The sequence below is a fragment of the Schistocerca americana genome, chromosome 3 (assembly GCF_021461395.2).
Source record: "Schistocerca americana isolate TAMUIC-IGC-003095 chromosome 3, iqSchAmer2.1, whole genome shotgun sequence".
Classification (NCBI taxonomy): Eukaryota; Metazoa; Arthropoda; class Insecta; order Orthoptera; family Acrididae; genus Schistocerca; species Schistocerca americana.
In genome coordinates, this window is record NC_060121.1 from 408,642,200 (window position 1) to 408,656,798 (window position 14,599).

General features: G+C 42.2%; 1 protein-coding gene across 1 annotated transcript in view; it reads right to left on the bottom strand.

Moving 5' to 3' along the window:
• Positions 1-14,162, bottom strand: part of LOC124605528 — a 91,272-nt gene extending 77,110 nt beyond the window's left edge. Inside the window, exon 1 of the mRNA XM_047137274.1 lies at positions 14,057-14,162. Coding sequence (XP_046993230.1) covers positions 14,057-14,088 — 32 coding nt within the window. The 5' untranslated portion in view covers positions 14,089-14,162. The remainder of the gene's footprint in view (positions 1-14,056) is intronic.
• Positions 14,163-14,599: the final 437 nt, after the last annotated feature.

Genomic DNA, 14,599 nt, shown 5'->3' on the forward strand with positions numbered 1-14,599 from the left:
GCGAGCCCGTTTTTTGCGATTAAAAACAGGCAGACACTGAGGACAGATCCCTGTGGTACCCCATTCTCCTGGACTCGGGAGGAACTATGGGAGGCCGTGACTTGCACGCGGAAGGTACGATACGACAGAAAATTTCGGATAAGATCGGCAGAGGGCCCCGAAGACCCCATCCATGAAGCGTAGAAAGTATGTGATGACGCCATGTCGTATCGTACGCCTTCCGCATGTCGAAAAAGACAGCGACCAGGTGCTGACGGCGGGCAAAGGCAGTACGGATGGCCAACTCCAGACTCACCAGATTGTCAGTGGCGCAGCGGCCTTTACGGAACCCACCCTGAGACGGAGCCAGAAGGCCCCGAGACTCCAGTACCCAATTCAAGCGCCGGCTCACCATCTGTTCGAGAAGCTTGCAAAGAACGTTGGTGAGGCTAATGGGGCGGTAGCTGTCCACCTCCAAAGGGCTCTTGCCCGGTTTCAAAACGGGGATGACAATGCTTTCCTGCCACTGCGACGGAAACTCACCCTCGACCCAGAGACGGTTGTAAAGGTCGAGGAGGTGTCACTTGCAGTCCACTGAAAGGTGTTTCAGCATCTGACAGTGGATGCGATCTGGCCCAGGAGCGGTATCAGAGCAAGCGGCAAGGGCACTGTGAAATTCCCACTCACTGAATGGAGCATTGTAGGATTCAGAACAGTGGGTGCGAAAAGAAAGGCTCCGACGTTCCATCCGTTCTTTAATGGAGCGGAAGGCCAGGAGGTAATTGGAAGAAGCAGAACTCAGAGCAAAATGCTCTGCCAAGCAGTTGGCAATTTCGTCGGAGTCTGTACAAACTGCTCCATTCAGTGAGAGCACAGGGACGCTGACAGGGGTCCGATAGCCATAGAGGCGTCGGATCTTGGCCCAGACCTGCGATGGAGAGACATGGAGGCCAATGGTGGACACATACTGCTCCCAGCACTCCTGCTTGCTTTGGCGGATAAGGCGGCGGGCCCGTGCATGCAGACGTTTGAAGGTAATAAGGTGTTCAATGCAGGGATGTTGCTTGTGACGCTGGAGCGCCCGCCGGCGATCTTTAATCGCTTCAGCGATCTCAGGCGACCACCAAGGCACAGTCCGCCGCCGAGGGGACCCAGAAGAACTGGGAATGGTGACCGATTGAACCACCGCATCAATGCCATCATTAGAGAGAGGCTCAATAGTGGCAATGGAGGAAAACAAGTCCCAGTCAGCCTCATTCGTTGCCCACCTGCAAGGGCGCCCAGATGACTGACGCTGTGGCAGTGACAGAAAGATCGGAAAGTGGTCACTACCACACAGGTCGTCATGCACTCTCCATTGGACAGATGGTAAGAGGCTAGGGCTGCAGATCGAAAGGTCAATGGCAGAGTACGTGCCATGCGCCACACTGAAGTGTGTGAAGGAACCATCATTTAACAGCAAAAGATCGATCTGTGCCAATAAATGCTCAATGGTGGCGCCTCGACCTGTCACCACTGACCCACCCCACAGAGGGTTATGGGCGTTGAAGTCGCCCAGTAATAAGAAAGGTGGCAGCAATTGGGCTATCAGCGCAGCCAGGACATGCTGCGCGACATCACCATCCGGTGGAAGGTAAAGACTGCAGACGGTAACAGCCTGTGGCGTCCACACCCGAACAGCGACAGCCTCTAAAGCTGTTTGTAGAGGGATAGACTCGCTGTGAAGAGAGTTAAGGACATATATGCAGACACCACCAGACACCCTTTCATAAGCTGCCCGGTTCTTATAATAACCCCGATAGCCACGGAGGGCAGGGGTTCGCATTGCTGGAAACCAAGTTTCCTGAAGAGCAATGCAGAAGAAAGGGTGAAGGCTGATAAGCTGTCGGAGCTCAGCTAGATGGTGGAAGAAACCGATGCAGTTCCACTGGAGGATGGAATTGTCCATGGCTGAGAAAGGCGTGACGGGACTGGGAAGGCAGATTACGCCTCTGGGTCACCTGCTGCCTCCGATGGAGCATCCGTGCAAGTGCTATCCATTGCGTCTGAGGGATCGGCGAGATCGAGGTCCTCAGCGGACGCAAGAATCTCCACCACATCCTCAGACGCAGAGCTTGTAGGTAGCGGTGGAGTAGGTGCCACTGCAGGTGTCTTTGTCTTACGGGTCTTCAATGTCGTTTTCTCTCGCTGTTCCTTTGGTTGTCATTGTTGAGAGGGCTTATTGGAGTCAGTCTCCGGGACCGAAGATGATCGCGAAGCTCGACGACCAGCGACCTGTGGCTTCTTCTGCCACTGGTTGGTGTCTGCTGTGCCACTGGTAGGAACCTGGGAAGGTAGTGACCCAAGGGATCCCTTCCGAGCGAGAGAAGCCGAAGAAGACTTACGCTTCTCCGGCTTAGAAGTGGGGACTGGTGTCCCCGGTGGTTTAGTGGGTGCTGCTCCCGAGGTAGATGGTGTGGGAGCAACAGCGAGAGAAGGGGCCCCCATCGTCAAGGGGGCAGGTGAGGTCCTCTGACTCTGAGAGCTGACTGTTTGTGGTGCAGCTAAAGGAGCTGGAGCAAGAGTGACAGTTGAGGCATAAGATGCCATCATGTGCACGGGATGTAGCCGTTCAAATTTCCACTTAGCCTCAGTGTAAGTCAGTCGGTCCAGGGTCTTATATTCCATGATTTTGCGTTCTTTCTGTAAGATCCTGCAGTCTGGCGAGCAAGGTGAATGAGGCTCTCCACAGTTGACACAGATCGGAGGCGGAGCACATGGAGTATCGGGATGAGATGGGCGTCCGCAATCTCGACACGTGAGGCTGGAAGTGCAGCGGGAAGACACGTGGCCGAACTTCCAGCACTTAAAGCACCGCATTGGGGGAGGGATATAGGGCTTGGCGTCACAACGGTAGACCATCACCTTGACCTTCTCCGGTAATGTATCACCCTCAAAGGCCAAGATGAAGGCACCGTTAGCAACCTGATTGTCCCACGGACCCCAATGAACGCACCAGACAAAATGAACACCTCTACGCTCTAAGTTGGCGCGCAGCTCGTCATCAGACTGCAAAAGTAGGTCCCTATGGAAAATAACACCCGGGACCATATTTAAACTCATATGTGGTGTGATGGTAACGTTAACATCCCCCAACTTGTCACAAGCAAGTAACCTGCATGAGTGGGCGGACGATGCCGTTTTTATCAAAACTGACCCAGAGCGCATTTTGGACAAGCCCTCCACCTCCCCAAACTTGTCCTCTAAATGCTCTACAAAGAACTGAGGCTTCACGGAGACAAAGGATTCCCCATCAGCTCTGGTACAGACGAGATACCGGGGCGAATACGTGTCACTGTCATTCATTGCCTTTTGTTCCTCCCATGGTGTGGCCAGGGATGGGAACGATTTGGGGTCATAAACGTTACCTTTAAAATGAGCCCTCGAATGCTTAGAGACTGCTGGTGGCTGGCCATCAGCAAGAGATGATGTGCCACGCTTCATTGCATGTCATCCACCCTGATGCCACCTACTCCGACCAAGGGGCCTCCCCATGGGCGCCACCCAGCCACAGCAAGGGCCACCTGGCAGGATGGCCATTGCCGGGAGTCCTGATGCCCCAGGGAGATGGGCATCTACTCCGTAGCATACATGGGGAGTAAACGGCGCAGGCATCAGTAGAGCGATCCCTGTGTTGTCAGGGGGCTACAACCAACAGGGTACATGGCGGCCCGACCACAACGGATTGGCTACCGTGCTGGATCTAAGGTGCAAAAATGTATGAGGTCGTCGTCGCAGCGAAAAACAACACTACACAGTGCAGCGTGGAAATCACACCCATGGACGTATCCTCGCCCAAGAGATGGAAAACGAGCTGGACACCATTGCAACAATGAGAAAGCCGGCTAAAGGTCTCAATGCACGACAGATACAGTGCACCATGTAAGGCGCCCTTCCCCAATTGGCTCGCTCTTTGGAACAATTTAGAAAGATGGAGGTCAAACCCGAGAAGGGACCATCACAGAAGGCCGAAACATTTGAGACTCCTTTTAGTCGCCTCTTACGACAGGCAGGAATACCGCGGGCCTATTCTAACCCCCGAACCCGCAGGGGGCAGTGAATATGGGAGTTTTTGAGTTTTCAAGTTGTTAGGGTTTCAGTAATGATTTGTGAGCTATGTAGGAGTTTGAAGTTTGTGGTTTTCCAGTAGGTATCAAGAGTTGCGTTTGAGCTATATAGTTCAAGGAAAATGTCTGATTCCACTGTTTCAAGTTGTAGGTGTTGGTCTTTTGGTATCGATGACTTCATGTGAGCTATGTAGATCAAGTGAAATGCCCGATTCTGCTTTTCACATGTTTGTTTTTTTGGTATCATGGGCTTTGTTTGAGCTACATAGGTAGAGTCAAGTGTATAATTCCTGTTGGTTTTGTGGCTGTAGCGTTATGTCTTAAGTTTAAAGTTAAGAATTTTTCTTTTTTTTAAATAATATTCAGTTTGGGATGGTGTGATGTTTTGTACTGTTACATACTTAGCTTGTCCCCACCCTAAACCCCATATTTCCCATAGTTTCCCATTAGTTTCGTTTTATTGTTGGAGTGAGGCATTCTTGTGGCGTGACGACATCGTCTCCATTTTGTATACACTGGAAGCAGGCGTTTCCAACATATTGATGACATCGTAGGTCAAAGCAGATGGGTGGAATTGGACACTTCTCTAATGCTCAGAAGATACTAAACCCAATTCAGGGACAGAATATGCTCAGGAAGGAAAACACTGTAGATGACTACAAAAGAATTAAAAATGACATCACAACAAATGTGGAGAAGAAATATAGGTACGGACCAAAAGCATACCTAGAGACAAAGAAGAAGATCAGAACAACAGAAAACAGAAGCAAGTTTATAAGAAAATTAGAGCCCTTCAGTATAAACCTACAATTAAATCTGTACTAGTAAAACATAAAGAGGGAATATTACCAATAGGCAATCTTGAGATGTTCGTTCACCGGGAAGTGTATGCAATACAACTTTGTGATAAGGACACCAACAACTGAAGTAAGCTAAGTGATGGCATTAATGAGTTAAGAGAAATGCAATGTCCTCCAATCATGTGACATGAATTGTAGCATGCTAGTCAAAAACTCATGGAAGAAAAAGCAGCTAGTGTGGGTACATCCCTGCAGAATTGCTGAAAAATTTAGTTAACAACATGAAACATCAATTATTCATAATAATAAATTACTGCTATGAAACATGAATCATGCCACAAGACACAACTAAAATGGGAAAGGCAGATGACGATAGAAGACCAATTTGCATTTAGAGAAACTGGAGAACAATGGAAGCAATTTTGGTCTAGCACATGCTATTGGACAGAAGGACGAATATGAATAGGAGAGCTTGTCTTACTTCAGTGACTTAGAAAACCTTTTCGCAATGTGAACTGTCAGCTAGTCTTTAGAACTACGAAAATATAGGACTTAACTGGAAGGAAAGAGGAATGATCAATTGTATCGGAGCCTAAAGCCAAATATAAACATCAGTAACATAGTGGATGAAGCCAATATTAGAAAAGGAGTTAGACAAGGATGTCCCCAATCTCCGTATTTCTTTAATGTGTTCAATGAGGAACATATTCAGATCATGAAGAAGAATGGAAAGGAAATAAAAGCCAATGGCAAAAAGATGGACTGCGCCAGATTTGCTGACGACGTAGTAATAGCTGGAGACAAACTGAAATGAAAAGTCCTAGCAGGCATTCTTAGCTATGGAAATTTAAAGTGAACAAACAGAAAAATATGGAACAATTTCAAACCAATGTAGAAATTAGATAGGTCAGAACTGTTCAGGAGAAACAACTTTGTTCTCTTGGTAGTATAATCACAGAGGACAGTAGATGTTTAATGGAAGTGAAGGGAAGATTGCATTGGCAAAACAAGCTTTTATGACTAAAAAAACATTTTAACCAGCAAATGTATGCATACAGATCTCAGAAAATCCTCTGCAAAACCACCTGTTTGGAGAACAATGCAGGCTGGATGAAAATAAAAACAAACCTGGAAGTCTTAAGGGTAGTCAAAAACTAGATAAACGGAAAAGAGAAAATGAAAATTTATTGGACATGTCACCAGACAACACTATCATTTTTGAAGTAAATGTGCTGGGACAGAAACATTAAAAACAGCCTAGGATGAAGTATTTGGGAGACATCAAGAAGATGTTAGAATGTGACAATTACACAAAAGTGTACCAAACAGCCAGTGACAGAAGAATGGGATTGCATCAAGGCAATTAGCATTTAGAATATATGAGGGTGTGTTGGAATGTAATGCCTCCTAAATTTTTTGTGGAAACTCTTAAATCCTTTTGAATGAAACAAATTTTATTTACATTCTATATCTTTATTCTTCGTGTCCATACATTTGCTTCTCTCTGCCATTAGAGTGCTCCGAACTGTAGCATGTAACATGGCGATGTGTAATGTAACTTTGGTGGTGCATGAGAAACAGCATGCTGTAGCTGAGTTTTGAATTCAAAGAGTCTGTCCACACAGAGCACCCTCTCAGCATGACAATGTCAGGACACACAAGCGCTGCAACACCTGCAAAAATCCGACACCTTGGGTTCATTGTCATCGATCGTCCTCCATACAGCCCCAATTGGTCCCATGTTATTTTCATCTGTCAATGCTCCTGGAAGGACCAGCAGGTGTCCATAGTGTGTGAAGTGATAGTACATAATTTTCATACTACATTATTGTTCAATAGAAACCAACTGAATGAGGCAGGGCAGCATTAAGATATTGACCTCATATCCTGGAGGACAGTTTGCTCTATCTGGTCATCCTGTTTGTCTTTGCAAAAGAATGTTTCTGCTGATAGTTTTGTTTCCTCTGTTTCAGATGCAGTGCAATACATATCTGAGAAGGGATCTGGTGGTAGCCTAGTTGTTACTGATATAATACCAGCCGGTTTCCATGTGTTCGAGCATTACATTTTTCTGCAGTGCTGTGTATTGTGTTTGTGTGGTTTCATTTTTTCACATGTGTTTTATATCCAAGTTTCATGATTTAACTACACCACTAACTTACTTATTGTGCATGTTGCACTTTCCATCAGTGTTACGTAATGAATTCATGCATTTTCACTTTTTTGGTAGTGCTTTTATTTTCAAAACTTAATGTTCATTGCTTTACTTTGTTGTCCACATCGTAGTCACAAGCTCGATTCTGTATTTGTGATTCCCCTTCCAATCACCTACCAAGCAAGTTGGCTGTGCCAATTGTAAATACTGGATTCGCATTTGGGAGGACTAGGGTTTATTTCCTGTCCAGCCATCCTGTCTTGAGTTTTCCATGGTTCCTCATGTTGCTAAGGTGAATGCTAGGGTGGTTACTTTGATTAGGCCATGGACGATTTCCCACCCTATCCTCACCTAATCCCGCCCTACTTCATTAACGTTTTATATATGTGTATACTATTTCTGTAATGTAAGACATGGCCAATACTGTTGTACTAAACAGTCTATGGACAAATAAATAATAAATAAATCCTGATTTAGATTTCCCACAGTCTTCTTAAATCATTTCAAACAAATGCTGGGACTGTTCCTTCAGCAAGATCATGTTGAAATATGTGCTCTATCCTCATAAAATATGAGGATGAGTCAACTGAAAACCTTAAATCTGTAATAAATCCAAATTTCGTACCGTTATCCTGTGAGTTGGTAAGCGTGCTACAAACAGTGTGCAGAATGGCCTGTAGGTGGCAGCATAGTGCAGATGCACACATACCGTCGCAGTATCAGTATAAAGATGGCCACCCCACTTGCAACTTGCACCAGGGAAGAACAGCGTTCTGTTATTCAGTTTTTGCGTAGCGAAGGTGTGAAACCTATTTAAATTCATCGACAAATGAAGGTTCAGTACAGTGATGCATGTTTGTCACAGCAGCAAGTCTACGAATGGAGTAGGAAGGTCACAAATGGTGTGACTTCAGTGGAAGATGCTCCTCGTCCAGGTCAGGCACAAGTTGTGACTCCACAGAACATTGCAGCAGTTGAAGCCATAGTGAAGGAAAACTGCCAAGTGACACTGAATGACATTGCAGCATGTTTACAGATTAGTCATGGGTCAGCACACCACACTGTGCATGATGTGCTCCAGTTTCACAAAGTGTCTGCAAGATGGGTGCCATGGTAGCTCACTCCTGAAATGAGAGAACAACATGTTGATGCTTGTGAAGAACTTCTTTATTGGGGACGAAACCTGAGTTCACTTCTACTAACCGGAAACAAAGAGAGCGAGCAAGGAATGGCACCACTCCTCATCACCAAAACCAAAGAAGTTTCGAACAGAACCATCAGCAGGGAGGGTTATGCTGACACACTTTTGGGACAAAAAAGGCGTCATTTTGGAGCATTACATGTCTAGAGGGACCACTGTCACCAGTGCATCATACACAGATCTCCTAAAAAATCATCTGCAACCTGCAATCAAATCAAAGTGACATGGATTGCTGTCAGCAGGTGTCCTTTTGCAACATGACAATGCAAGGCCCCACACCACCCATACAACAATTGCAACAATCACAGACCTGCATTTTGAGTGTCTTCGCCATCCACCATGCTCACCAGACCTAGCCCCAAGTGATTTCCATATGTTTGGACCACTCAAAAACACAATGGGAGGAAGTTCCGTTCTGATGAGGTACGCCATGCAGTGCACGAGTGGTTGCACTGACTACCAAAAGAATTTTTTTCTAAAGGAATTCATGCACTTTGTTGATACAGCTTTGTACCACTTCCACACAATAAATAATATTTAAAAAAATATTTAAGGTTTTCATTTGACTCTCCCTCGTAGGTATATTTGAGTTATTCACTTCAACCTATTATCATTACAACTGCGAGAATGCCTGAATAAAGAACTAGGGTGAAGTGGGGTAAGTGTAACCACATTTTGGCGTAGTTCAACTATGGCGCCAACTTGTTACTGAAGGTATGATTTTGAAATTTCTAAAGCTTAAAGTTTAACTTATTGATTTTTAAACACTATACACTGTTTCTGAAAAAAATATATGGTCAAATAATTGTTTTTAAAATTTTGTGTTGTGAGGTTACACTTGCCCAATGGTTCGAGGCAAGTGTAACACCGCATTGTTGTACCCATACAGAGCATTGTAAAAGAGACTTGGGGTAAGTGACCTGATTGCCCAATTTTCACTGAATTTGAGGATTTTTAAATTATTAAAATATCTTAAATTTTGCTCAAGATATGAACTTTTTTGCACACGCCTCTTTGTGTATTATGACATACACAGAAAATGTTAGCTAAACTAAAAAATAAGTGTTAGCCTCAACCATAAAACATGGAAACAGAATGCTTCATAGATGATTTATTTTTGTTTTAGGCCAGTAATTTAATAGTTTAAATTCTACAAAAGTAATATTTTTTCTTTAGTAGGCAACTTAACAAAAATAATAAAATATCCAGTATCAAGAGAAAAGAAAAATTCACTTTATAAGTTCACTTTCTATTATCTTTCATGGTAATTGAATTACAGTTGTTGGCCATTTGTGTTTAATGCTAAACTGCCCTAATTCAACTTCTTATATTCACACTTAGGCCCTAACTATTATTTAGTCACTGAATGTTGTATGAATCAAATATAACACCAAATGTCAGGTCTCCCCTGTGACCCAAAGTAGGCTCAGGCAGCACTGAAATGACATCAGAGGATGGAACTTTCGTCTCATCTCTTCTATCAGCCCTGTAGAATGTGGTGCCATGCTGTCTTATTTTTGCATCTGAGGAAAATCACTTCTGGATCTCCTAAATCACAAATTTTGGTAACTTGGCCAATAAAATGAACTTTCTTACATTTTGTTGCAAAAGCTACCAGAACATAGTTTTATCTTTGGCTTCAAAAAAGTGTGCCGCCTCTTCTTCTTCTTCACAGTTTATCATTTCTTTCCTGAGATCGTCCAGTGTTGTTATGGTCCCATTTTCTTCATCACTACTTATTAAAGATAGGCCTCCTTCAGTTTCACTTTCTTCACTAGTCGATTCAACTTCCAGTCTTTTTTTCTTGTTACCCACATGAGCAATCAGGGATTTTTTTTTCCACAACATTCCAAGATGCCATTTCGGATAAAGTAACAGCACTCTGTTTGGAAGATTTACTTCTCATTACCAAGCCCTTTTTTATGTCAATAATGCTTTTTTGTTTTGCTTTCTCCTTATTATTCTTGTTTCCTTTAAAATCTTTTTCTTTATAGATGGCATCTTGAAAAGTGATAACTTCAGCTCCTGGTGCAATCATTTTCTTCTTTGTTTCACCAGCGGGACTACACTGTCGGACTGTTTCCAATAATAAGCTTTCAAATGACAAATCAGAAGTTCCAGAACATAATGAAACATTGGTTAGCTCAGGAATGGTTGAGAAAGAACTCTGTCTGATACTGGGAGAACTGCAGGGCTCAGTAAATGTAGGCCAATAAAATTCTGGAGGTTGTTCAGCTGGAAGCTTCCCAAAAATCTGAGTACTTTCTGTTAGAGACGTAGCTTCCACACAATCTATGGCTGCATTATCGTGAGCTGGCAATGGATTTGTTTCTGTCAAAGATTTGGTATGAGCTACATATCTTTTATATGCCTCCGGATCATATTTAGTTTTATCAATTATTTCTCTACTGTAAGGGAATATTCCTGCTTTTTGAAAACCACTTTTCAACGATTCAGGTGGTGTTTCATTCCATACAGCAGTGAGGAGACTGGAAAAGTCACATTTGTTAATTTTTACCACTTCATGATGTATCTGGTGACGAGTTAACTTTAGGTCCCAAGTAGATTTCACACTCTTAAAACACTGCTACATCCATTGGCTGCAGGATGTGACTTGAATGAGGGGGCAGCTTTATTATTGTAATACCATTTTCAATAGAACTTTTAATCACACGGTCATCAATGTGTGTAGTGTGGCCATCATAGATTAGAAGGGTAGGTCTACATGGAGCACAAAATTTCAAAAAAGATCTTTCAAAATAATTTAAAAAGTGTGACTCCATCCATCCATTTAGTGAAGCAGCACAGAAGATTTCAGGAAAAGGAGATTGTGGTAGTGGTGGTGCTGCTGCCATCCAAGTGCCCCAGACATTCTTATCCTTGAACACTATTAAGGCAGGCAGCTTATCCCTATCTGCATTACCACCAAGCAACACAGTGGTAGTTTCCTTAGCAGGTCCCACTGTGATTCTTGCAGAGGGAAAATTAGTTTTACCAACAACTTTTGTTTAATATTAAATATCTGCTTTGGTTTGTTTTCAACGCCGAAGTCTCCGAGTGTTTGTTTCAGAATATCAAAATACCCCTCAATGATGAAAGGATCCGAGCCAGCTTTTTTTCGTACATATTCAAGGGTCTGTGGCTTTTTTATAGACAGTTTATGCCTTTTCTTGAACCCCAGGAACCAGTCTGCTCCAGGTATACAATTCTTGAACAGGTTTGTATTTTATTTCTTCTTATGTACTTCCCAACCAATTCCAAAACTTCCTTCCTGCTTAGGCCCCACCCCCACTTTTCTAAAGTTGTCAGTCCATTTGCTAAATACTGCTCTTTTTCATATGGGATTACTGTAGATCGTCCTTGAGAAACACTTAACACCACGAGAACCTTTTGTGTGTTTCTGAAGTGTTGAGTAGGGTATTTGATATTTAGCACTAGCCTGATGTAATTGTACAAATTCCTCTTTGTATATCATCAATTGCACTGGAAAACTGTTCTTTTGTGTAGGAAGTAGCACGGTTAGTCTTCCTCTGGTAGTTCCTAACCATTTTGGCACTTTATGTTTCACAGATAAAACTTGGCCTACCACACTAAGTCACAAATCTGAAATAAAACAGATAAGTTATGAAAGATTAGGTTTACTCATGTGTAAACTAATTTTTCTAAGAGAAATACATTCTAACCTTGCTGATGAGCCCTCAGTAGTCCAACCTCTCAATACACCGGCACACATGTGAAAAGACAACACAGAAATGAATTATCATGCTCAACATTGTTGTCGTTGAAACAATGCTTCACATACTGTACTGTAATTGAAATTGTGACATTCTTTATAGTTCTCTGTCATATTTTATAAAAGGAAACGTGGTTTAAAAATATAATAGCCTTCAATAAAAACTAAAATATATCTCACACAAACTCAGTAGACCTACACATCCAGGACACCAAGTATTCTGGTATCCATATGTACAGGAAGGCCAGTTTACTTGATCTAGTGTGATAGCAAAAACAAGGTTACGGCTTAAATAAATAAATCTGTTCCGGTAAGTTAGTTTGGGGCAAGTGTAACCGCCCCCTGGTTACACTTGCCGCACATGGGAAAAAGTTGGGGTAAGTGTCCCCATGCCCGGCATATCAAGAGCTTTATCAGCAGAGTAAAACGAATCTCATGTTTGAAATTATCATGCAAAAGTTAGTTTGTAACCAAAAAATTGTGCAATTATCTTTAAAACTGCAAAAATGACAGACCACCAATTCTGAGCATGTCACTCACTAAGAGTGAAAATGTAGACGTCAATTCAAGTCCAAAATTTAATTACCAATTTATGTAAGAGTTGACAATTTATGTTTAAATATAACAAAGAAAGGAGCAAATTAACATGTGTGATAAGTCAGAGGTAAAAATACAGCTCCTTTTAGGCACCATAAGCTGTGGTTACACTAATCCAACTTCACCCTAGATTAAATTCCCCACTTAAGTGTGTGTTTTATTAATTTTTCTCCAGTGCCATATTTGCAGTTCCTTATAAACAATCGGATCTTCATTAATTTTGACTCTGCTACAAAAAAGCCAATCTGATGAAGCTTAACATTAATATCTGAAAAATAATATAAATTTTCAATTGCTTTTCATCAGCTGGACACAAGCATCAATGTGTTATTAACTTTACATATATCTGCCAGGTCAGAGTGTTTTTATTAAACTCAGTTCCACCATCACACAACAGTACCATCTTAAATTCCGTTTACTATCGTTACTCCTGTTTTTGCTCTACGCAGTCATGAGACTTTTGTTTATTAGCTGTTAAATGTAACAATAATTATCAATGAGATTTTGAAATTAGTGTTTTGTCACAAGTATTTACGACAGCTGCGATCACTTAAATGTAACGAAATTCTCTTGTTACGATATAAGAGGTAGTTTCAAATGTTCACATTCATGTTACATCAAAGGGATCATATTTCCACACGAATTGCGATTTTGGTGCTTACAAAGTCTGTACAAAGTAAACGATTCTTCCAGTCAATATTGAGAGATACATTCATTACAAAGACTGTAACAAGATTGTGCTGAAAATGATTATCACATCACAGGTAGTTGTTATTAACACAGTTTACATTTACTTGAAAGGCAGTAACATGAAATTCGTGCAGACAACTACAACAGCGTAAAAATGAAAATCGTACCAGAAGAAAAAAACCTCTCGATAATTCAATTCAGGCTTCGGAGTTAACGAATTCGTATCGGGAGAACTGCACGATGTCGGTCTGGGATTCAGTATGTTTCTCCAAAATTGGGGATCGAATCGACAAATCAAATTACTTTTGAAACAGGCATAGAACGACGAGCTGATTCAACACTAAAGAGTTCCACAAACGAGAGAGCTTTGTATTTTATATTCTGCTAATAAAACAAACCGAAATGCAAAACTGTTTCGTCCAATACTCATATCACAACTGGCTCAGTGTCACAAAATGTTTACATTTATTAGAAACCTTGAACTGTAGTATACATTCAAAATTTTGACCTCTCAGCTGCGTACAGCGGCCGCTGATTATTTACGTTGTTACATCTGTGATATTTGGTAAGCAGCACAAACATAAAAGGCTTTTTTCGAAGTATTGAAACACTTCTTGCAGGACTGTAATAACGAAGTCAAAAACACACGATTAACCATGGACATTCACTGAAATATACATCCCTCTGGTGGTGCTGGCTACAAAACTGAACACCACTTGCAAGGACCTGTGCGAAAGGAATCAGAGACGGCGATTCCGCAGAAGCTTAATATAAATTATAGCTCCTACTACGTACGTTTTGAAAGTAACTTCGTGGGGACCTGCCATTCGTGTAAACTGCAGTATTAAAATTTAATTATTACATGTCACTAACACTACATGTGACACAAAACTGAATCTTCCCGCGAAGAAATTAACTTCACTGTTCAAAGATGTTTCACATTTGAATTCCAGAATTTTCCACAAGAATGTGTATTCAATATTAGCGCCAGCGAACAGGTCTTCCTTTTCTTTTTAGTCGATATACGCATCCCACATTTGCAGGACTTCATTCGAAGCACCATAAAAATTGAAAGTTTAGAGAGCTAGAGGTGGTGTATTTGTCGCAGTACAGGAAAAACTCGCAAATAACTGAGTCACAAATGCAAGTTACATGCCGAAACGATTACGATTGTTCTTCAGCCACTGACGTCAATGGAGGAGATTTTAATCATCCAACATCCGGCAGGAATAAAAAGGGTCAATGTACACGCCTCTGAAAGGCAAACACTTGGTGATTTGGACTGGCACATTTTTGTATCCTCTTTTGAAATGCTTGTTTTTTTAAATGTTTTTAACC